General features: G+C 34.1%; 1 protein-coding gene across 8 annotated transcripts in view; it reads right to left on the bottom strand.

The window, feature by feature from the left end:
• The window catches only part of METTL25 (methyltransferase like 25), a 117,768-nt gene that overhangs the window by 38,136 nt on the left and 52,768 nt on the right, over nt 1-26,864 (bottom strand). For 6 of the 8 annotated variants that reach the window (XM_016922599.4, NM_001279831.1, XM_009425787.5 and 3 more), the window contains 3 exon segments: nt 10,066-10,160; nt 6,338-6,367; nt 2,276-2,349 (listed from right to left, as the gene is read on the bottom strand). In XM_016922599.4, coding sequence (XP_016778088.4) covers nt 2,276-2,349; nt 6,338-6,367; nt 10,066-10,160 — 199 coding nt within the window. 8 annotated transcript variants of the gene reach the window in all.

Here is a 26,864-nt window from a genome sequence, read left to right as displayed (position 1 = left end):
TGGCTTGCTCCCAAGTCCTCACCAGACCATGAACTCGAACTTTTGTTTCACTAGAACTGTCTTTCTATTGAAAGCTGTGCTCACCCTCTCTGTTGATGGGTGGACAGTTGCCTATTCCAGAACTGACAGATGCTGCTGGGGAAAGTGCAGCCATAAAAGCTGGGTTTACTTCTGTTGAAATCCCATTTCCTCTTTGATTTTTGTCCCATAATTCTTACCTACTTCAATAGGTCTCTGATGTTCTCAAACCAAGTAAAAACAAATTTAAACACACACACGCATGTGCACACACATCTCTGGCATGGTTTTGTTTCCTCAGAAGTGAGGTTAGTCCTAATTATTTAGTATGTTATTGAAAGCAGGCTTCAATCATTTCGCTTGGTTTTCACATAAGCCATCCTGACTAGAACATAAATTGTTCTTGTGTGGAAACCATTACCTATGCATCCAGAATCCCCAGGACCTAACATGTTGCCTGTCACACAATAAATAAATGCTGGATTAAAAAAAAAAACATGTACAAATCTTGATAACTAATTATGTGGTCTGATGATAAAAGTAGAATCAAGTATCATTTCTAGACTTCTAATGTTTGATAACGGTCATGTCATTTCCAGAAATAACACCTGTTTATTAGAAGTCAAGAGAAAGAAGAAAAGAATAGAATTGGTGGGAAGAGAACATTGGTTTTGGAGGTAGCTGACTGATGTATTTGTGAGGTACTTAAGTGAAGTTATTCAGATGAAAATGAGAAAGTGGATGTGGACTTCTGAAAAAGAGATGGGAGCTAGTTACATATTTCAAGAGTCATTTGTAGTAAGGATCCTAAGAGAAAGAGGAAATATAGAGATAGGAGCTGCATATAAAACATTAAAGAATGGCTAGATATAACTAGGGGATAGAATAATAAGAAACTGTGAAGAAAACATATGAGTGCTCAGAGTAGAAAAATGAAACTCAGAGAATACAGAATAATGGAAGATAATGAGGAAGAGATTTTAGAGAAAAAACAATTACCGACATGGTCAAATGTGACTGAAAGGTCAATGGGGCTAAGGAAGAAAAGTCTTCTAATAAATACGAGCTATCTTCTGAATACTAAAGGAACACAGGCATGTGGAGCGTTGGAAAGTATTGAGTTTTTAAGTGAGAAGAAAGGTTTAGAAAAGAACAGAAACAAATTTAAGAAGTCATAAAGGAAATAATAAACACATGAACAGATGTGAGGTCTTTAAAGAAGGCAGGTAGTAAATATTTGAGTTGACATGAATTTGCACAATTTTATGGCTTTTTTCAACAAGGTTAGCATCTTAGGGTAAATATAAGAGAAGGAACTAGTTTTCAGGAGCACATGAAAAATTCAGTTTTAGACATTTTGACGATTTGGAAAAGAGAATGGAGACTGAGATACAGATTTGGGAGTTATCTACATAGGAATGACAGTTGAAAACAGTCTGTGTAGGTACTTGTATGTAGTAACTTCTATCCGTAAAAAGTGGATATTTTTTCTTACAGAGAAGTAATAGCTAATCTAAAAATCCCTTTTATATCTTTTCATAAATGTGAATTATTTTTGAGAACCTGAAAATTGCCTTATTTTAATTTGTAGAATAATCCTATTATACCAAATAACTATCAGAATCCTAAAATTGTAATTAGCAAGAGAACATTCATACAGCATGCCAGAATTACAAATGTATGCTTGAATACAACAGTTGTTGAACCAATATTATGAAAAAAATTATCCTACCCCTTGCTTTTCTGTATAAATAGTGCATTATTTAGGGGCAACAGGAATAAAACAAAACATATGTAGTGCTAGTATTCTACTAGCAGAGACCTGAAGGGCTATAATAGTTGTTTGTGATCAATATCTGTTCTAATTAGAGTTAAGTGTTTATGCTATAATAGTTGTTTATGATCAATATCTGTTCTAATTAAAGTGTTATGCTTATGAAACATTCTAAATATGACTCTTGCTCATATAATATCGTCACTGAACTATTTAATATTTTAATACTTCAAAAATTCTAAAGTACATTTTACATAGATTATTTTATCATTACAACAAGCTTTCAGGACAAGAAGGAATCATTAGAGCCCCCACTTTAATGATAATTAACCTAAGATACAGTTGTTGTGTACTTGTTATTGACATTATGCTCAAAGTTGCTTCTACTAATAACAGTGACCCTGCATAAATTCACCTGAAGACTAAAAGTCACTTTACTTACAATATAACATAGTTATTCTTATTAAAATAAAATCCTCATACCATTTGGTGATGCCATAACAATCTTTAATAATATCCTGAAGAACAGCACGATAGAAGAGTGATTCAGTAGGCAGCTGAAAAAAATGTAGACATATATAAGCACAAGAAACAAAAAAAACAGAAATAAAATAAATACCAGAATGTTGGAACCATACGTGACTGTCAGAAACCTTTGTCGCTAAACACAGAGGATGACTTAATAATTTTTCCATTACAAGTGAAAGTGTTACCCTGAGGCTAATTCTCATTGTGAAAGTAATTCTGGAAAAAAAAAAAAAAAGAAACCATAAAAGAAACAGTAGTGAATAAGAAAGAAAAGTTATAATCAATGAACAATAAGCTAATGCCCAAATAGAGTCCTTATCAGTTAAAAATGAGAAATACTTTCAAGACCAACCAAGTCAGCTCTGGAGCATTTAAGAGTCAGGAAGGATATGTGTGAAAAAGAAGAGAATGTAGATTTGTCTTAATGGAGGTGGAATAAAGATAATAACAGCTAGGAGTCACAACAAGAAAGAAATAACTACCCTAAGTAAAGAAATACAAAGATTGTCTGAGGTCTGAAAGACAGTACTGGTTACTACAGAGTTGAAAAGTAGAGCCTTGGAAAGAACATAGGATAAGAGATTGCACTCTTGACAATGCTTCACTTTTTGCAGAAAGAGATATGGGAGATGTCCCATAAAGGTTCAAAGGTTTTTGAATGGAAAGAAGCAATAGCTGAAGAGAAGGGCTCCAATGAAGCATGATTGTTTTAAAAGAGCAGAAAGTAAAACATTACTATTTATAAAAGAGCACTTCACTGCAGCAACAGAATTACTCAAACTAAGAAACAAGTCACCAAAACCCTATGCACATCCCCACAGATCTCGATATTGATAGTATAGGAACATCCAACACAAAATAATGTCAGCAACAACAACCCAGCTTGCATGTAGTTATTATTTTTTTAAAAAATGAGTAAGAATAGAAGGAGGACAACAATACGGAATGCTTTTAAGAAGTCAAATAAGGTAAAACTGAAAACTGTCCAATGACTGGTAAAGTTTTAAAGATATAATTCAGTGAAATGTGTATATCCATGGAGTTATCCTTTTGTAACTTTTATTATCCTTTGGAGTCCAAAACTGTTATTTTCACATGTTTTCAACTAGAATAAATATGTTTTAATTAATACAGATGGAGTTTATAGCAAAATAAATTTTTCGTGCTCAGGCAGAAAACCTACTCTACTGCCCCTCTCCCTTATTTAACATTAACTTCCCATACTGTGCTGCTGAGACTACAAAAACTAAAAGTTGTGAGCTGAGGGTCAATCATTTTCCTTACATCTTCCCCTGATGGCACTGTCCTCTGAAGTCGCTAGTGAACAACAGACTTGTAGACTCTTAGAGCATTGTGAAAGAATACAGCTTCTACCACTGTAAAGCAGGAATAGTGGGGATGGTGTTACAAATATCACAGTCCCCAAATAACTGCTAAAATAATTCACTGAAGGTAGACTCATAAACATGTTTGAGTGCCCACACTAAAATTTGTAACTTTTCAAAGGCACAATTCTTATATAAAATCTCTTTCCAAATTTGTCACAAATGCCTTCACTTGAGGAAAAAACGATGGATTTCAAAACTTAACTTTCCTTAAAAATTACATCAAAACATTTCATTTAGAATTTCTTAATCTCTGGATATATTTTCCATTTGAGATTTTCTCATCTTGAATAACTTTTTCTACAGCACCAAAATCTCTACTTTATCATCTGTCCCCCACTTTCTTAAAAATCCTTTCATTTATCTCATAAAAATGCTGAAATACATTTTCAATATTAATACCTATTCCTATAACATTTTATTGAAATTCAAAGTCACTTTCGCAAGTCTACTATTGCATGAATTTAAATATTAGTACTATAAATGGCTTACAAAGTTCTTAACTTTTTGTTTGACTAGCTATAATAGGTAAGTTTAATTTTATATGAAACGCCTAAAAATAGTTAAAATCTCTTCTTTCTCATGCCTTTGAACAAATTACATTAAATGGTATCAAGATAACTTTGAAATAAATATGTATTTATATTGTTATTAAAATGATTGTAAAATACAACAAAAAAGAACAAGTTCATTTTAAACAAGATAACATAAAAAATTGAATGCACAGAAAAATACAGCAGAACAGAATAAGTCATCATTCTCAAGTTACTCTGAGTAAATAAGAGCTTTACAGCTGTTTCCTAAGAGAAAGGTAAGAGGTTATAAAATGCCTTCAAATATGCATTACTGGAATAACTAAGTCGGACTACCTATCCTGGTAAATACAAATGGGTAAGTGGAAAGGGAATCAGTATCTCCTGAACAGTCTGTGCCTGACTATTCCAAGAACAAACTGGATGTGGCCAGAGTTTACTTTATTTCCCTTAAGTGATACATTAACATTTTAATGCATTTTTAAAATGGGAGGGAACACAAAGTGTATACCCTTAAAGCATGTGTATCAGACATGCATTTTACAGGTCTAGTGGAAAGGGCACTAAGTTGGAAGTCAGGGCTCTGCAATTAATTAAGGGAACTAGAACACACTATTAAACTTTTGCTCTATATCATTCTCATACAGGTTTAGGATAATACCCAACTAACAAGATTGAGTGTAAGTATGAGCAAACACTTGTAAAATTAAAAAACACCACATGAATGCATTAGAGTATTATGATAAAAGCTCTTTTTCCCCAGACCTCTAGAAAACCATTAAGTTGATATGCAGTATAGTAGTTAAGAGCTTGAACTGCAGACTCAGAGATTCAAGTCTTAGTCTTTGTTACCTTACAGTCTCTTCATGTGTATCATGGGATAGTAAGAGTACATACTATATAGTACTATGTATTTATTATCTCAATTGATGAGAAGATCTTTAAATAGTACTTTGGTAAGCTCTGTATTAAATTTAGCTATTATTTTCATGATCATAATTATTAATTATCTATAACAGCAACAACAGTTGGCATTTATTGAGCAATTACTATGTGTTAGACATTGTTTTAAGCATTGTACATTTTTCATTCACTTCATCCTAACAACCCTATAGGAAGGTATTATTATCACTCCACTTTTTTCCCCTATTTTACAGATAAAGAAATTAAGCTACAGAGAAATGACGACATGTGTCCAGGGTTATGAACTAGTAAGTGATAAAGACATGATGCAAACCAGTAGTTTGTAACTAAAGTCCCACACACTTAAAGTCCCCAAACTCAAATGATATGCTCAAACGCTAATGCCTTCAAAAGAATCAGATTTTATCAATTTTAAGATAGGCACAGTGTATATATTAAAAAGATAATTACATACAAAATGCTTAACAATGTTTCTGGCCCAGAGTAATCACTCAGTAAATGATACTTGTTATTAAAATTATTTTTTAAATTATTATTTTTAACAATTCAAATTGACACATTAATGTTCCTTGAACAAAAGCAAAAGAAAGATTTCTAAACTTTAGGTTAAATTTAAAAATTTTATGAAAGGGTCCAAAAACTCTTAAAAAAATCTTAATGTTTCCTGAATACAAGGTAAAGGATAAGACAATTACATGGATATTTGGGGGATTATGTTTAACTTCTATCTCTAAGTGCAAACCCATTTGGCCACTGCAACTAATGGTTAATCAAGTCAGTAAAGAAAAAATTTATCAAACAATCAACTGAAGTATGTGTTTTGGACTATAGTTAAAATAATGTACTGAATAATATGTTATCTTTGCTTGAACTAAGCACATAAAAACCTAATTGTCAACAACAGCACTCTTCAGAAATATTTATAGACTGTTTAGTATAATACAAAGAAATGAGTAGCATAAGAGCATAATGCAGAAATTTTCCTAAAAGCTCAAAAGTTCTGAAAAGTTCATTTTGCTTTTAAAGTAAACTTACAGAAAATGCACAAATTTGAATATGCATCTGGGACAAGATATTTATTAAATTCCATTAGGTTTTAAGTTCATCAGCAGGTCAAGTATGAAGAGTACTTGAGAGAAAAACTGTCGTGTTCATCAGTTAACACTCTTACTTACCCCTTGGCCAGCTGCAACCCGCTCCAATGCCTTAAAGGGAAAAAAACAAGACAGATTGCTGATATATTGAGTCTTATCTTATAAGATTTATAAACACACTGTATAAGAGTTTGTAAAACTGACATTTAGAAAGATTAATTATGTGATAATATGTAAGTTTATGCACTTAACAGTGTTAATATCATTAAAGAATGTTAACTAGTATGCTTGTGTAATTTAGAGCTAATTTATAATGGATGTGTGTCATACACACAAACACATATCCTTGAATGTCAATTCTAATTATATACAGTCCTTGAATTTCAGAAGGAATTAGAAAACAGGAAAGAAATGAAATGACATAGTCTTGGTTCATTTTTAGTGTAGCTAAAACAATCAAATAAATCCAACACTATTATTATGCACATATACAGACATAGATATATTTATATATTTTAACATATTTTCTCATAATTTTAATAAACATATGATTTCATCTTTTAGTGAACAAAAAAAAATCCAGATTATAATTAAAAACTTATTTTGGAAAACTATATGTATTTTTGGTCTGTGTGATCTACAAATTCAAATCAAGTTCACATATGATCAAGTGGCAGGTAGAAGAGAAAGTAAAACATATTTTTACAATTTTATATACACTGATTTTTGCATTTATATTTATTTAAAATCCAAAATATTTTTTACAAAATATTTCCTAACATTTATAATAAATACACTTCAAAATATATAAAAGATTTGTCATAATTTAAATATGGAATAGAGTATTCTGAAACTTTGAGTTTTTAGATATATTTCCAAATATATATAATTGTTAGCTAAATTTTATTTAAAAAGTTTAAATTAGGAAACATTTCAAACACAGAAAAGTAATAAATGTATAAGAGATGTGCATATACTTGCTATTCAAATTTAAAATACCCATATTTGCTTCAGGTTTTTATATTTTCATAAATGAAACTGTTTACATATAGCTAAATCACACACTTTTAAAATGAAAAGATAATTTACAATATCTTTTCATAAGTATAAGAGCAATTTTTGTAGATACACAAGATCACTATCAAGATAAGTAACTTTCCTCAAATTGCATAGCTAGTTAGCAAAGAACTGAGCAAGAACTAAAAACCTGTTATTTGAATCCTGGTTTATCATGCCCTCACACCATGTGGAGTTAGTGGGAAAAAGAGTTCATTGCATGAAAACTGGCTTCACGGAAATGGTTTGAAGAAAAAAAATGTAATATTCCCATTTACTTGAAGGATACTTTCACTGAACATCTACAGCCAAGTAGAATGTTACGAATACAGGAGACAGCTATTACATAATTTTCATATTATGATAACAGCAACAGGTCCAGAATAGATTTATCCTTGAAGTTAACAATGAGTTTTCATTTATGGTACTCCTTGTGCTAATTTCAGATTAGATTTTTCTTATAAATTTTCCTAAAGGCCAAACTGAATTAAAAAAAAATAGACTATTTAAAAAGAGGCGATTTGGTGTCCATAAAAATATCATATACCCCAAGACTGCTTTTGGTATGTGTTGCTGATAAGCTTAATTTAGAAATAGAAATAATAAATTGTGATTACATAATAAAAAATAATCAGGTAGGTGGTTACAAAGTGTTTTGCAAACATTAATACTATTCTTGAACAATGAACAAAGAGGATGAGAAAACATACCAAGCATTCATTTCATGCTACTCTGGAATAATTTAGAAGTTTTATCAGGCTTAACATATGCTAATGATATTGCTCTAATTTAATTAATATTTTGTGTCTGGTTAGTATCCTTAACTGTTTATCTGAAAGCATTCCCCAGAAAACCCAGCAAAGTATCTTTTTTTTTTTTAAAGAAGACCACTTAAGATTTGAATATTTTTCAAAAATGTCAGTTATGGAGCAAAAGGCAATAAAATAAGATATATTAAAAGAATTCTTCCTTAGATTTTCCAACATTACTTTGGAATCAAAAAAATAAGACAAGGTGGACATGGGTTGGGATGGAGCTAAGGAGAAGGGCATTCCATGGGCAGCTGACATTGATCAGGGCAAGTTAAGGCCAGCATGGTCTGCTAATTCTATATTTACAGAATTTATTTTCCAAAGTATTCGTTTTGGTTCTCTGAATGTTTATTTTAATAGAAATAATTCTTTTTTATGGATACAATCTATTCTTTTGTCTTTCTAAGGGATATTACATAGTTCTTTTCTTTTAGATAGTCTACATTTCTTCCCAGTTGCTTTTTCTTTTTTTAAATCTAATCTCTCTCTTTTTTTGTCAAGGGTATAACACTGGCTATGAGCATTTTGATGCTCAAGTTATCCCAAGAAGAAGCTGTCATTCTAACAAGACCTTGAACAAGTACCATTTACTAGAGAGTGAGAGAACAAGACAAATTTCCAGAAAAGTAATTTAAGTGGGGCTACCAAAGGAAATTATTATGTTAGCATAAATACATTTCTAAGATAATTCTAGTATATAACTTAGAACACTGGCACACTATTTCTTATATTGCTATGTAACAGGCATAGAAATAATGGGTCCTAAAAGAATTGGTTTATCTTGCAGTTGGACATTAAACATATTTAATCAACTGTATTTTATTTTATTTTACTTTGTTAAATATTTTATTGCATAAATTTAAAGTATACAACATGATGTTTATATATATATAGACAGTTCCCAACTTTCAAACTTTGCAATAGTGCGAAAGTGATATGCATTCAGTAGGTACTATAATTTGAATACTCATACAACCATTCTATTTTTCACTTTCCATACAGTTTTCAATAAATTGCATGAGATATTCAGCACTTTATTATAAAACAGGCTTTGTGTTAGATGATTTTGCCCAACTGTAGGTTAATGTTTAAGTGTTCTGACCACGTTTAAAGTAGGCTAAGTTAAGCTATGATATTTGGTAAGTTAGGTATATTAAGTGCATTTTTGTCTGTAGTTTCAACGTATGAAGGGTTTATTGGGACATAACCCCATCATAAGCTGAGCAGCATCTATATCTAGTGAAATGATTATAATAGGTAAGCAATTTATTAATAACATATCCACCATCTTACATAATTACTGTTTGTGTGTGTGTGCAGTAAGAGCACCTAAAATCTACTCAGAAGATTTCCAGTATATAATACAATATTAACTATAGTCCTTATGTTGTACTTTAGATCTCTAAATTTATTAATTCTACATAGCTGCAGTATTTTAATTTTCTGATAACACAAAAATCACTTACATTATTTAACTCATTTCTTTGTAAACTGACACAGTGCCATGAACAGAGAACATTATGGGCTAGAGTGTTCTAGGTCTGAGGGCACTAGGCAAATGCAGCACAATAAATGTTTTATTTAATTAGATAGTTACTTCATATCTCAATTAGCTTAATATTTTTCCCATTCTATAAAAATTTAGGAAACCAAACGATCTGCTATAAAGAAACACAAACCACAGAGCGTTGGATAAAGTATTGAACACTTTACATTATATTTTATTTAATAATTAAAATATATATAATTTTATCATGACACTGCATGTAGAGTGGATATTGTTTAAAGGGCAAGTCATTTTTTTCTTATAATTTCCAATGCACAAAAGCATTAATGGGATGTTCTGCAAAATTTGGCATTGAATGCATGATACTAGCCAAAAATAATAAATTCTACAACATCTGGATAAAGCTGTTACTCCAGGAAAAAATATAACCATACCAAACATGCTGACATTCTGGCATTACGACCACAGCACCATCTCTCTTCCTTTAAATAGTGGCACATTGGAAATCCCCACTTTTCCTGAGTACGTTCTGCAGATGGGGGAAAAATACAGATTATTTAAATAAAATTCTTTCTTTTTCAGTTAAAATAAATAATCTACCAAGAAAGCAAATCAGTCATTGAGAAAGTAAAAACAGTAGTTAAACATGGAAATGGTGATGTTTAACAGTTCATTCCAGTTTGTTAATTGAAAGCATACAAATGTTATGAAAATGGTATTTGCTCAACACAGCTGCTTTGTGTTTAAATTCCAAGTCTGGTACCAACCAATTTGCCAAAACAATTTCTGTAAGATTTAGCAATTTAAAATGCAAATACTCTTGATATTCAATATAACTATAGGAGATAAGTAATGAGATATTGAAAATTTATTGTTGGTCTGACTTTTTAAAAATGATTTATTAAATATGACATTTGGCAATTTATTATAGGACAATATAAATTCATTCCTAACAATGTTGAAGCATCAGATTTTTTCTTTTAGCCACTATGTTCCCCTTTCAGAAAAAGAACAGCTGTACAGGCTCTTATTTCTTCATTATACTAACAGACTGTAATATTTTCAACTATGACCCAATTCAGCTCAATTGCACCTATGTTTTACAACAAAAACAAAAATCAATGTTCATTACTTAATCACATATCTACTGCTCAACTTATAGTTACACATGCAACTTGGTGATGTTAAAATTTCTGATGTAGAACTATTAGTTCCACAGGGTTTTTGAAAAGAAAAAAAAAGCAATTTCTATTTTAAATTAAGACCTGGAAAATTTTATTTAAAACAAACCCAGTGACAATTTAAAAAAAAGTCGAGATAAACATAAATATTAATTTATATTATATTATAAAAAGTAAAATAAAATAAAAACAAAAAGGTGCTTTGTAAGAAAACGCAATTGGGATAGATTCCCCTAAATAAACTTCTGTACCATGAGGGATCAGATGACTTTTGATTAAAAGAGAACAAGTTTAAATTTTACAATCATAGCCTACGAAAGATGTTACAATCATAGCCTATCCAGATGTTCAGGTATTAAATAAAAATTTATAACAGACCCTACTGATAATCAGATGGAAGATATGGACGATCCTCCCTAGGAATATAAATAATAATACAAATAAACAACTCAACGGCAAAACAACTAATCCAATTAAAATGTAGCCAAAGGATCTGAACAGACATTTCTGAAAAGTTGGCATATAAATGGCCAAGAGGTGTATGAAAAAATGCTGAACATCACTAATCATCAGGGAAATGCAAATCATGTAGCTAGCCATATGAAAAACAACATGGAGGTTTCTCAAAAAAACAAAAACAGAACTACCATACATACAATCCAGAAATCCCATTACTGGATATTTATCCAAAGGAAAATAATCAATTATCTCAAAAGGATATCTACAACCTCATGTTTATTGCAGCACTATTCACAGTAGCAAAGATATGAAATTATCCTAAGTATCCATCAACAGATGAATAGATATAGGTAAGGAAAATGTGGTATATACACAATAGAGTATTATTTGGTCAAAAAAAAAAAACCCCTACATTTGCAGCAATATGGGTAGAAACGGAAGTCACTGTGTTAAGTGAAATAAGCCAGGCACAAAAAGGCAAATATCGCACATTCTCACTCATATGTGAGAGCTAAAAATATTATCTCATGGAGATAGGGAGTAGAATGACAGTTACCTGAAGCTGGGAGGGGTATATGTGCTGTGGGGAGAGGTAGATGAAGAGAGGTAGATTAATTGGTACAAACATACAATTGGATTGAAGAAATAAGTTTTAATATTCGATAGCACAGCAAGGTGGCTATAGTTAACAACAATATATTGTATATTTAAAAACAGCTAGAAGAGATTTGAAATGTTCCCAATACACAGAAATGATAAATGCTTGAAGTGATGGATATCCTGAATACCCTGGCTTGATCATTACACATTCTGTGCATTTATCAAAATATCACATATACCCTGTAAATATGTACAAATATTATGTATCAATAAAAATGCTAGTATTTACACAGCACTTAACATTGAGACACTATTGTAAGTCCTTTAAATGTATTAACTAGCTTCAGTTCCTAGAACAATTCTGTGAAGTAGGTATACTATTATTCTCATGTTCCAGATAGGGAAACTGAGCACAGACAGACAGGTTAAGTCAATTGCCTTACTTACAAATCAAGCACAAGGCAGAGCTGGAATTTAAACTCAGGCAATCTGAATCCAGAACTCATGCTCTTAAACACTCATGCTATATAAATGTACATTAACAAACAATTTCAGTTACAATTGCATAGGACTCATAGAGCCCTTGCAGCCTATCCAAGTCCTAGGGACGCTGGGCTACTTCTTCTATTTCCAAGATGACTTCAAAGACTGGTTTGGGTTTTACTGAAGCTTTTACGATTTAAGTGAGACATGATTATTGCTAAATGAAAGGGTTACAATAAGCGTTTTATTTTTTTCCTGACAAATAAAAAGAGAAATACAGATCTCGCTGTAAAAAGTAAAGGGCTAGAGAGACAGGGGTGTGCTATTTTATTCAAACTGGTTTATTACTAACCAATAAAACAGCTACTCCTCCCTTTACCCATCCGTTCTCTCCTTATTCCTAGTAGTAACAGAGAACTCAACTGCTGAGACTAGAGGCTGCAATTCTCAGATTTCCATGCAACTACTAGGATAGCTACATGACTAGGTTGTGGCCAATTGAATGTGGGCAGAAATTATATGTGCAAATTCCAGGTCATGTACTTAAAAGGGATGGGGGGGTATGTTCTTTCACCCACACTTTCTACCCCTACCTGCTTACTTAATTTCTTTTCTGTCTGGAATGTGTTCACAGTACCAAGCAAACTAAGACCATGCAAACAAGAGCAGTAGAGAGTAGAGCAAAAAAACAGAAGAACCTTCGGTTCCTGTAAGACTTTTTGGTACAGAGCTTCTAGAGCAGTTCTACTTGTTGACCTCTGGATTGAAATATAAATGTCCCTGTGTCTTGTTTAAGTCACTGTTACTTTGGTCTTAAATCTATTTTACATTTAAATCTTCATCTTAATGTTTGCCAAACTTTTTATAGCTCAGCAATCTTGGAATATAGCAAAATCTGTATATCACACTAGAATAAACAGATGATGATTGTGGTCACAGGCGAAACCCAGGGAACAAGGGAAACAATATCTCAGGAATACCCATAAAACATCTCTGTTCTAATTAACAGAGAGTCTTTTTCTGAGGGTGTGCTATTTGAGCAGAGATTTAAATCTAATAAAGAAGCATGCCATAAGGATGAGAGGAAGATTTAATGAAATATGAAACAAAAATTTAAAAACTGAGCTTCCAGTGGGATATAGTTACTCTCCAGGCAGAGAGGTCTTCCCTCAGTGATAATCTAAAGAAAACTTGGACTAGAAAAAATACTACTTAACATTAGATTGAAAGGGGTACAGCATATATGAAAAATACACTACACTGGAAAGGGTATATTATTAGAAGGAAAAATCTAATACAAGAAACCCATAGCCAAGTATACTCCCAAATTCTTGACCCACAGAAACTATGAGAGATACTAAATAATTGTTGTGGCTATAAGCCATTGAGTTTTGGGGTGACTTCTTACACAACATTAGATAACACACACAGTCTACGATTAGCAATGAGAAGTATGGAGGCTTATTCCATACAAGGAATGTGGGAGAGAAATCCACTGCTTGAGGAGTATGGGTAGTGTGCTTCATTACAAGAGCTAGGTTTTGATTAGGTAGGAAAATAAAGAAACTTTCAGAGAAGAGGCAGTATATATAGGCAATTTTGATAATGACTGACTGTGAATTCCAGAAAATGGGATACTTAGTAAAAACCAAGGGCTTATGGAGATACCTTTGATTAGGGTCCTAGGAATAAGAAACGAGCTGTGAGTCCTCAGTCTCTGGTGGTAGCTAATATGAATAGGGATAAAAGGCATGATGGGATTAGTTCTCAGAGTTCTAGAGACAAAGTGGTGAAGCTGTAAGTGTTGTGGTAGAGGGAAGATGGGGCGAAAATTTTTCCATGGGAACAGAGTTCTGGGCTTCCCAACTGATTTCTGGTGATAAAGCGAAGATATGGGCAGAGAAACACAGGATTCCTGGGATCCCTCTTGTTTCCAGGTGATACAGATGGAAGCCAGCAAGGGAGCCATCACACCATGGGGCTGTGATTGGAGAAGTGGAGCATAATAAAAGATGGTCTTACTTCAAAAATGTTTCCTGACTTGTGCTGATGAAGATTATGAGGCTGAAGGAGGGTTACGGTCTCCCTTAGAACACATAAAGCTACTATTTACCACCACAACGAAGGCTGACAGAGGGTACTCAACCTGTGTGTAAGAGAGCTCCCTCTTAAATATTTAACAACGTATGAAGGACAGAAGGGCAGTCTTCCTTGATGCACCTGGCTCCCTGAATTCCTATCCAAAACACCTAGGAACTTTAAGATACGACTGCAGTTTACAGGAACTGCCAGCCTTGGCTCAAAGCTACAGGAAAACACATCACTCCTCTGGACACCACGTGGTTACATAACCATCTTGAAGTTTTCTGAATCTGCGTTAACAGTTTCCTTTGTGGCTGAGATCACAGTGGCCTCACACCTTTGCTCTTTATCTAATGGAGTTAAATGCAAACAACTGATAAGGAGGCAGCAAACCCTCAAAGTCAAACAAAGCCTTTTATGTAGATCCTCAATATTATCTTCAAAATCTGTTTCATTAGTTTTATTCTGTCTGCAGTAAGGACTGAAGCTCCCTCATATGACCTGAATCAAAGTTAGAGTTCACCATTTCTACTTTTATGTATCAGTCTTCTCTTTGCATTCATATACCCATATTCAAATCTAATCAAATTAAGCATTAATCATCCTTTATCAGTGAATCAAACTGCTTTCCCCTAGCCTCACTTCCATAATTTTGGAATAGATGAAGTCTCTTCTTTTCTATCCTATTTCTTAGTATTTCTTGCAAGCTTTAGAATCAATAATCTCTTAATTTTAGAGACTGTACTAGTTATTCCTTCTTGTGTTAATATCATTATCCACCTAACTAAACAAGCTTGAACTTTAGAACCATTTTCCATTATTCTAAATTCTTATACATACATCCTCTTAATTATACTTCCTTTTCATATTCAGTCTTCATTAGCTACTAACTTGGTAATGCAATACCTACTCATTAAATCTTTAGTCGCTTTGTTTTGGTCTTTTTGCCCATCCTTTATACTAAAAGCAATATTATCTTTCTAAAACACACACATTAACCATGTCAGCAGCAGCTCTTGTTTCCCTCAACAGTGTAATCTCTGAGAACAAACACAATGGGTTAAAAAATACTGTAGATTTCTGGAAACTCTTGATACCACATTCATTAAACAATCTCTTCATCTGGCTTCCATAATACCATTCTTTCTTATTTGTGGCCTTAATTCTCTTTATACTCCCTTGCTGACTCATCACATTCTATCTGCCTATGAAATGTTCCTGTGGTTTTCTCTTGCCATTCCCCACATCCCTTTAATACTTTCTTTGAACAAAGGCTCAAAAACTCAAATGCCTGCAGTGGTTAAACACATGTATAAAGTGGTAGGTAGGATGTAATAGGTATAAACCTATTTGTATGGTAACCAAGTATCACATCTGCTGGGTCCTACTGCTTTTTAAAGCACAAGGTGGGCATAATAAAATTGCCCAAATTGCCCAAAATTAGTCTGTGAGCACCCTCTGTCAGTGATAGCCAATTTGTAACCTTTGCACTACCTATACTCTTCCCCTAACTATACTTTCTCTAGGATATCTTATCTATACCGTAATACACAATGATAATTCTTGTATTAGTTTTCTCAGGCTGCAGTAACAAAATAACCACAAACTGGATGGCTTAAGACAATAGAAATTAATTCTCTCACAAATCTAGATGCCAGCAGTCCAAAATCAAGCTGTTGGCTAGGCCACAGACCCTCTGAAGGCTCTAGGGAAGAATACCTCATTGTTTCTTCCATTACCAGTTTCTGGTGATTACTAGTAATCCTTGTCATTTTCTACCTGTCTTCACATGGCAGTTTTCTCTGTCTCTCTCTGTGTGCACTCTCCTAGGATACCAATCATTAGATTTAGGGCCTACCCAATCCAGTATGATGACTCCATCTTAACTAATTAAATTTGCAAAGACCCAGTTTTCAGATAAGGTCATATTCTGAAGTTCTTCATGAACATGACTTTTTGGGAGATATTTATCAACCCATTACCATTCCTATATTATATCTGGAATCCTATAGTCTTCTGTGAGATCTAGTTTTGCATTATCAATATCCTTTATACATATATATATATAGTTTTATATTATACTTTAAGCTCTAAGGTACATGTGCACAATGTGCAGGTTAGTTACATATGTATACATGTGCCATGTTGGCGTGCTGCACCCATTAACTCGTCATTTACATTAGGTATATCTCCTAATGCTATCCCTCCCCCCTTCCCCCACCCCACAACAGGCCCCAGGGTGTGATGCTCCCCTTCCTGTGTCCAAGTGTTCTCACTGTTCAATTCCCACCTATGAGTGAGAACATGCGGTGTTTGGTTTTTTGTCCTTGCGATAGTTTGCTGAGAATGATGGTTTCCAGCTTCATCCATATCCCTACAAAGGACATGAACTCATCATTTTTTATGGCTGCATAGTATTCCATGGTGTATATGTGCCACATTTTCTTAATCCAGTCTATCATCGTTGGACATTTGGGTTGGTTCCAAGTCTTTGCTATTGTGAGTAGTGCTGCAATAAACATATGTGTGCATGTGTCTTTATAGCAGCATGATTTATAATCCTTTGGGTATATACCCAGTAATGGGATGGCTGGGTCAAATGGTATTTCTAGTTCTAGATACCTGAGGAATTGCCACACTGTCTTCCACAATGGTTGAACTAGTTTACAGACCCAGCAACAGTGTAAAAGTGTTCCTATTTCTCCACATCCTCTCGAGCACCTGTTGTTTCCTGACTTTTTAATGATCACCATTCTAACTGGCGTGAGATGATATCTCATTGTGGTTTTGATTTGCATTTATCTGATGGCCAGTGATGATGAGCATTTTTTCATGTGCCTGTTGGCTGCATAAATGTCTTTTGAGAAGTGTCTGTTCATATCCTTCACCCACTTTTTGATGGGGTTATTTTTTTCCTGTAAATTTGTTTGAGTTCATTGTAGATTCTGGATATTAGCCCTTTGTCAGATGAGTAGATTGCAAAAATTTTCTCCCATTCTGTAGGTTGTCTGTTCACTCTGATGGTAGTTTCTTTTGCTGTGCAGAAGCTCTTTAGTTTAATTAGGTCCCATTTGTCAATTTTGGCTTTTGTTGCCATTGCTTTTGGTGTTTTAGTCATGAAGTCCTTGCCCATGCCTATGTCCTGAATGGTATTGCCTAGGTTTTCCTCTAGGGTTTTTATGGTTTTCGGTCTAACATGTAAGTCTTTAATCCATCTTGAATTAATTTTTGTATAAGGTGTAAGGAAGGGATCCAGTTTCAGCTTTCTACATATGGCTAGCCAGTTTTCCCAGCACCATTTATTAAACAGGGAATGCTTTCCCCATTTGTTGTTTTTGTCAGGTTTGTCAAAGATCAGATAGTTGTAGATGTGTGGTATTATTTCTGAGGGCTCTGTTCTGTTCCATTGGTCTACATCTCTGTTTTGGTACTAGTACCATGCTGTTTTGGTTACTGTAGCCTTGTAGTATAGTTTGAAGTCAGGTAGCGTGATGCCTCCAGCTTTGTTCTTTTGGCTTAGGATTGACTTGGCAATGAGGGCTCTTTTTTGGTTCCATATGAACTTTAGTTTTTTCCAATTCCGTGGAGAAAGTCATTGGTAGTTTGATGGGGATGGCACTGAATCTCTAAATTACCTTGGGCAGTATGGCCATTTTCACAATATTGATTCTTCCTATCCATGAGCATGGAATGTTCTTCCATTTGTTTGTATCCTCTTTTATTTCCTTGAGCAGTGGTTTGTAGTTCTCCTAGAAGAGGTCCTTCACATCCCTTGTAAGTTGGATTCCTAGGTATTTTATTCTCCTTGAAGCAATTGTGAATGGGAGTTCACTCATGATTTGGCTCTCTGTTTGTCTGTTATTGGTGTATAAGAATGCTTGTGATTTTTGCATATTGATTTTGTATCCTGAGACTTTGCTGAAGTTGCTTATCACCTTAGGGAGATTTTGGGCTGAGACGATGGGGTTTTCTAAATATACAATCATGTCATCTGCAAACAGGGGCAATTTGACTTCCTCTTTTCCTAATTGAATGCCCTTTATTTGCTTCTCCTGCCTAATTGCCCTGGCCAGAACTTCCAACACTATGTTGAATAGGAGTGGTGAGAGAGGGCATCCCTGTCTTGTGCCAGTTTTCAAAGGGACTGCTTCCAGTTTTTGCCCATTCAGTATGATATTGGCTGTGGGTTTGTCATAAATAGCTCATTATTTTTAGATACGTCCCATCAATACCTAATTTATTGAGAGTTTTTAGCATGAAGGGCTGTTGAATTTTGTCGAAGGCCTTTTCTGCATCTATTGAGATAATCATGTCGTTTTTGTCTTTGGTTCTGTTTATATGCTGGATTACGTTTATTGATTTGCGTATGTTGAACCAGCCTTGCATCCCAGGGATGAAGCCCACTTGATCATGGTGGATAAGCTTTTTGATGTGCTGCTGGATTCGGTTTGCCAGTATTTTATTGAGGATTTTTGCATTGATGTTCATCACGGATATTGGTCTAAAATTCTCTTTTTTGGTTGTGTCTCTGCCAGGCTTTGGTATCAGGATGATGCTGGCCTCATAAAATGAGTTAGGAAGGATTCCCTCTTTTTCTGTTGATTGGAATAGTTTCAGAAGGAATGGTACCAGCACCTTCTTGTACCTCTGGTAGAATTCGGCTGTGAATCCGTCAGGTCCTGGACTTTTTTTGGTTGGTAAGCCATTAATTATTGCCTCAATTTCAGAGCCTGTTATTGGTCTATTAAGAGATTCAACTTCTTCCTGGTTTAGTCTTGGGAGGGTGTATGTGTCAAGGAATTTATCCATTTCTTCTAGATTTTCTAGTTTATTTGAGTAGAGGTGTTTATAGTATTCTCTGATGGTAGTTTGTATTTCTGTGGGATCGGTGGTGATAATCTCCTTTATCATTTTTTATTGCATCTATTTGATTCTTTTCTCTTTTCTTCTTTATTAGTCTTGCTAGTGGTCTATCAATTTTGTTGATCTTTATTTTTTTGAAGGGTTTTTTGCTTCTCTATCTCCTTCAGTTCTGCTTTGATCTTAGTTATTTCTTGCCTTATCAATATCCTAACCACCATTTCCAAATGGATATTTCATTGGCACCTTAAAATCAACATGTGTAAAATTAAACTAACTTCATAATACAAATCTAGATCTCATGAAGTTTCAGAATTTAATAATTGGCACTAATATTTATTAATTTACACAAGTCAAAAAATTCTGGAGACATCTCTGACACTTTCTCATTCAGTTTGTTTTAGAAATTCCTGTTTATTTATCTCCTAAATTTTCCTCAAATCTATAAATTCTCTATTTCCACAATCCCAAACTACCTGGACTGGTACAACAGTCTTTTGATTGGTGTGCCAACATCCACTCTTGCTCCCTTGTATTCCAATCTCAATTCTGCAACCATGATGATCTTTTAAAATGTAAACCTCGTCAGGGCCAGGCATGGTGGCTCACGCCTATAATTCCAGCACTTTGGGAGGCCAAGGTGGGCAGATCACCTGAGGTCAGGAGTTCAAGACCAGCCTGGCCAACATGGCGAAACCCCGTCTGTACTAAAAATCTAAAAATTAGCCGGGCATGGTGATGGGCACCTGTAATCCGAGCTACTTCGGAGGCTGAGGCAGGAGAATCTCTTGAACCTAGGAGGCAGAGGCGGAGGTTGCAGTGAGCCGAGATTGTACCACTGCACTCCAGCCTGGGTGACAGAACGAGACTCCACCTCCAAAAAGAGAAAAAAAAAAAATCAAACCTCATTAGTTCACTTTCCTGTTTAAAAAATCCTTCTTCTCCTTAACAAATCCCTTTTCTCCTTTTAATATTAAGACCCCAATCCTTAGTACAATTGACAAAATCCTACATGATCTGCTTGTGCCTGGTTTGCCAGCTTCATTTCACACTTCATTTGCTGTTTCGACTTTTTACAATTTGGATTTTTAATCTTATATATATTTATTGAGTACTTAATATGGGCCAGTCACTCAATTCATGGCTAAATATTCTTTAGTTTCTAATGAATGAACAATTCACACCTGATATATATTTTTCCCCTCCCTTTCTTTTCTTAAAACTGTTTTATTGAGGTATGGTTGACATACAAAAAGCTGCAGATATGTAATGTATACAACTTTATGTGTTTGGAAATAAGTCAACACCTGTAAAGCCATCAAGCCAGCATCATTAGCAATGCCAAAAACTTATTCATTACCTTTAAAAGTTGTCTCCTCCCTGTTTTTTTCTCCATTTGTAGTAAAAGGACTTAATATAAGATACACCCTTTTAGGAATTTTTAAGTATACAATACAGTACTGTGAATCATAGCCCCTATATTATACACACAATATATCTCCAAATTTTATTTTGTATAATCAAAACTTTGTACCCTTTGACTAATACTTCCCTATTTCTCTCCCACCCAGCCCCTGCTCTTGCTTCTGTGTTTGACTATTTTAGATTTCACATACAAGTGAGATCATGCAGTATTTTTCTCTGCCTGGCTTAATTCACTTAAGATAATTTTCTCCAGGTCCATCCATATTGTAGAAAATGGCAGGACTTGCTTCTTTTTAAAGGCTGAGTAATATTCCATTGTATGTGTGTACCACATTTTCTTTATCCATTTATTCATTAATGGAGATGAAATGATTCCATATCTTAGGTTACTGTGAATAATGCTGTCATAAATACAGGAGTACAGATATCTCTTCGAGATCTGATTTCAATTCCTTTAGATACATACTCAAAAGTCAGAATGCTGAATCAAATGGTAATTCTACTTTTAATTCTTTGAGGAACCTCCATATCATTTTCCACGGCGACTGCACCAATTTACATTCCTTCCAACAGTGTAAAAGGGTTCCCTTTATATCCTTGTCAAGATTTGTTGTCCTGTGGCTTTTTTTTTTTTAATAGCAGTCATTTTAACAGGTATGAGGTGACATTTCATTGAGGTTTTAATTTGCCTTTCCCTGATGATCAGTAATGTTGAGCACTTTTCCATACACTTGTTAGCTATCTGTACATCTTCTTTAAAGCAGTGTTGAACTTATGGGGTTCTGCACGGCCAGGCATATTGTCCAGTATCATATCAAAAGAACTTTAAAAGCAGCCCCTTATGGACAAGATACTTCATGACTTCAGACATAGCATTGATGAAATCAATCCAGAAAAAGGGTTCTTGTCCAGGCCTTCTTGTTGTACAACTGAAAAGCAGGCAACTGATGTTCATCTTTTCCCTTCAAGGCCCAGGAGTTAGTAATTTTAGAGATAAGGACATTTCTGATGATAAACTTGACTGAATTTGCACAAAACAGTAGCCTTAGCCTATCTCTTCCTGCCTTAAATCCTGGTGCTTGCTTCTCTTCCTTATTAATAAGTGTTCTTTGTGGCATTTTTTTTTTTATCCAGAATATGGCACTTTTATCTGCACTGAAAATTTTTTCAGGAAGATACCCTTACATTTCAACAGTTTTCTTAATAGCATCTGGGAACTTGTCTGCTGCCTCTTGATCAGCATCTGCTGCTTCTCCTATTATCTTGACAATTTGTTTTAAGCCAAACGTCTTTCTAAAATCATCACACCATCCCTTGTTGACATTAAATTCTCCAGCTTTAAATCCTTTACTGATGTAGATTTAGATCCTTTTGCTTTAACTTGTCATATAATGACTTCACTTTTTCTCAAATCAAATTAGTGTTTATAGATAGGCTTTTCTTTTCGCAATCACATACCCACATAAAACTGCATTTTCAAAAACCTTCCATAAAAAGTGTCAGTGACACTTTCACAGCTTCCCTAATTTTCTTTTCTTTTTTACAATAGTCCTTATGATGGATTCATTTATCTTGAAATGGTGGTCAACTGCAGCTGCAGACCTCAATCTATGGTACATATTAAGCAACTCAAGTTTTTTTGTCATAACTTGCCTTCTTGGGAACATTTACAGCATCACGAATGGCACTTAGTATAGATCCCATGATGTTATTCAAGGTTTATGGTATTATACTAAACAAGATGAGAAATATGCTAGAACTGTGAAATATCATTTTTACTGCAATATGCAACTTACTGAAGAGACTAACTGCTCAGGTGGAGATTATTAGTGTCACACATTTTTTAAAGTGGGTATTTCAAACATTTGACCTCAATGAAATAGCAACGGGAGGTGGCTACAAAATTGCTACAGCAGAATAGTATATATTATAATTTTATGCAGTCATGATTTAGTACTACACCTTTATGTTTGATGTGCCTTTACATTTCTCTGTAAATAGCAACATGTACAATATATTTATCAAAACATACACAAAGTCAACCTGTCCAAAACTGAACAACTCTCATCTCAGTCTGCCCTTTCTGCAGTTATATCCAGATCAATAAATGACAACTCCATTCTTCCATTATTTTAGTTCAAAAGCCATTGATATATACTTGCTTTTCTTTTACACTTGCATATTAAGTGTCAATACATATAAAATATATTCAGAATTTAACTATCTCTTCCAAAGTTCCCCTCTGATCTGCACTATCGCCACCTTCCATATGGATTCCAGCAATAGTTCCCTAAGAAATTTCCCTGCTTTTTGTCACAACACTGTTTTAGCCATGCTCATCTCTGTTCTTCCTTGAAAGGGCCAACAGGTTCCTGCCTTTGGGTTTTTTACTTGCTGTTCCCTCTGTCTGGAAGACCGTCTGTCTCCAAGACAGCTGCATGGCTTGCTCCCTCATCTTTCAACTGTCTGCTCAACGTCATCTTAACAACAAAGCTTCTCCTGGCTACCCTATATAAAACAGCATGCCTCCAAACTCACATTGCTTTATTTTTCTCCATAGTACTTATCACCATCTGATGTACTAGATATATATCTGCTGGTTACTCTGCTGTCTCTACCTACTAGGAGGTAAATCACATGAGTGCAGGGACTTTTTTTCCACTTCTCATTCAAAAGTATCTGGCACATTGTAGACACTCAATAAATATTTTTGAAAGAATATATAAATGTATGAATGAATTATTAAATTCAGTTTGAATCCTTTTGTTAGAAAAGAGGTATTTGTACATGTACCCATTTGTATATGTAGGTGCATAGCAAGAAATATGTGAAGGGAGTGTCACAAGTAATGCCAAACAAACTTTAACTTTTTAACGTATATGCTTGCATACTTTCAGAACTCATTTTATAATGTGAATATATTTATTACTTATGTTGAAAGGTAAACATAGAAATAAATGTTTAATATTTTGAGTTCATTCATCGTTGAAAGTTTTTTATTAAAGCTTCCTTTTTGTGTGTCACATGCATCTACATCACTTTTATAATGCTTTGAAACAATAAAGTAAAATTTAGGTTGATAGGCATCTTACAATCTCCCACAAAATATAGATTTTTTTTTTAAGTCAAGTATTTGTCATTTACCAGCCATTTTACCTTGATTTTAAACTTTAGTCTCTGTTCCATGTTATTCTCTTTAAGGACTGATGAAGACTCCTTAGGTTTCCTTAAAAATATCCTTCAAGGGTATCTGAAGAATTGCCATGTAGATTGACACACTCTCAAGTAAAGATGACCTCTCAGTTTTAGTTGCAAGTTTAGAAACTCATTTCCCACCTTAGAATTTTATAGTTTTATAATTAGCATCAGAGATTACAGGACAATTCTATAAAATTTTCTTGATTTTCATTTCAGGTTTTAAATAAGGCCAAGTATATATGATATTCAAAATATTGCCTATGGATAAAAGGTGTATTAAACACTATATTGAACTATCAAGATTTGTGAAGTACTTACATGTTACCGGTTTCTAAAATATATTAAAACTAAGAGGATAGGCCCAGCATGGTGCTCACACCTGTAATCCCAGCATTTTGGGAGGCCAAGGTGGGCAGAATGCTTCAGCCCATCCATGAGTTCAAGACCAGCATAAGCAACATAGTGAAACCCTGTCTTTATGACAAAAACAAAACAAAACAAAACAAAACAAAAAAGCAAAAATTGACCAGGTGTGGTGTCACGCACCAGTAGTCCCAGCTACTTGGGAAGCTCGGGAGGGAGGACTGCCTGAACCCAGGTCGAGGTTACAGTGAACCATGATCATGATACTGCAACTCCAGCCTGGACAACAGAGTGAGACCCTGTCTCAAAAAAAAAAAAAAAAAAAACCTAAATGATAAATATAATTAAATAATTAGGTAAATCAGACCTACTCTTCAGGATTAATAAAATAATGAAGAATAAACTTAAAATAGTATAACCAGAAGAATAATAATATAGAAGGCAATTTAAAAGCAGGCACGTTCTAAAAATTGCTCTGCTCTTAAATGATCAGAAAAAATGTGGGTGTAAAAAGTAACTTAAAAAGATAATGTTTATGTGCTGTTGTCAACAATGATTCAAATTGTAAAGGAGATACTTAACGATTCTAGAATTCAAGACATTTAAAGAAAATCACAGCACGATGATTATATGTTCATGGCAATTAACTAATTCATTCCATAAATATGGACTGAGCCCCTACTGCTACTTTCTTTCTGCCTTCACCAGACTGTAACTTCAATTTATATCACTGAGATATAGACTCTATGTATGAAGTTTTGTTTCCCAGAAAATACAAACGGAGAGAGTTGGTAATAGTAAAATGGTAATGATTACAATACAATGATTAAATTTATTATCTCTGATTTGTTTCCTACTGGGCCACGCCAAGTGTGACGGTTAATTTCATGTGTCAACTTGACTGAGCCATGGGATGCCCGGATATCTGGTTAAACATTATTTCTGGATGGCCCGTGAAGGAGTTTTGGGAAGAAATGAGTGTTTGAATTGAATGAGGTCTGAATAAAGCAGACTGCCCTCCCTAGTACGGGTGGGCATCATCAAACCCATTGAGGGTCTGAGTAGGACAAAAAGTTAGAGAAAGGTTGAATTCTTTCCCTCACTACCTCACTGCATAAGCTGAGACATCCGTCTTCTCTTGCCTTTGGACTGTGACTTACACCAGTGGCATTCCTGATTCTCAGGCTTTTAGTCTCACACAGGAATGTACACCACTGGCTTTCCTGGGTCTCCAGCCTGTAGAGTGCATAATGTGGAACTTGTCAGCCTCCATAATTGTGTCAGCCCATTCTTAATAAATCTAATTACATGTATGTGTATGATCACCCTGCCTAATACACCAGGTATATATAGCCCGATTTACAATATCCTTTTTTTCTACTTCTCATCTCCAATGCTAATTCCTTTATATGATCAATGTTCTAGTATTTCACTTATCCTTTGGTTAAAAATGCAGGCTGGAAATGTGATCTCAAGGTATATGTATATAAAGTGTGATGTATATAAAGAAGAAAATAAACACCCAATTTTAAAAGACATGTATATTACTTTAATGGAGTCATATCTATATTAAAACATTTTTTATTAATGAATCAGTCCAGATACAACTGTCCTGGTATTTTTATGCATGACTATACAATGGCAAAACCCAGGTGCTGAGAGAAAACATTGTGTTGGTTTGGCAAACACTGTGATAGGAGCTTCCCAGTGGAGTTTCTCACTGTGTATGACAGGTTCCCTCTGCTGCAAAACTCTATGCTTGATAAAATAATTTATAATGAGACACATATGGAACACCTGAGATAATTTTTATACTAATATTACAGATGATGTTGTAACTTCATACCAATAAAAATTTCACACATTGTGTCAGATGGATGATAATGAAGAAAATTTAGGCAACTTTCTGGTAATTTATTTACCACAGGAAAAAAGAAATGAGAACGCTGTAGCAAAATATTTTTCAAGGTTATTTGCTTAGCTACAGTATCAAAATCTCGATTTATATATAAAACGAGTAGATTATAATCTAGTTTTTTAAAAACCTGTTTTATATTAATTTGACTGTCAACTCTCTCACAAGAATTTGTCAACTTTGCTTTCATATTACTTTATATACAAAGTATAAACTCTTCCTCTTTACTACTTCTTTTAAGTGGACATATTCATTTTCTATTTTGGATTTAAACACATTATTGGCTTCTTTTATTTACCATGAACACAGGGAGAACTTTTTTATGCTGAATAAATCCAATCTGCATGCGCTTCAAAAACCACTTTCTATTAGTCGCAAAAAATAACGAGGTGCAAATTAAAGAAAAAAATAAGCAAAATATATTAAAGTTCCATTTCTAACTACTTATAGGCAGCAAGAACATGCCCCATGGCAAAAATAAAATCAGCGCCAGTATTCTAGAAAACACAGAGCTGACTGAAGATCACATACAGCTGTCAGAGTGAGGTAATTGTGCACAGAATGCCAAGTACATCTAGAAATCTCTGTATTCATCTCATATTAATTGGCAAGAATGTTTCTGAGACATAGGTCCAGCTGAACAGTGAGGAGTAATGTGATATTGTAA

The sequence above is a fragment of the Pan troglodytes genome, chromosome 10 (genome assembly GCF_028858775.2).
Source record: "Pan troglodytes isolate AG18354 chromosome 10, NHGRI_mPanTro3-v2.0_pri, whole genome shotgun sequence".
Classification (NCBI taxonomy): Eukaryota; Metazoa; Chordata; class Mammalia; order Primates; family Hominidae; genus Pan; species Pan troglodytes.
Note: the sequence above shows the minus strand (reverse complement) of the source record. Positions and strands in the feature narration are given on the sequence as shown.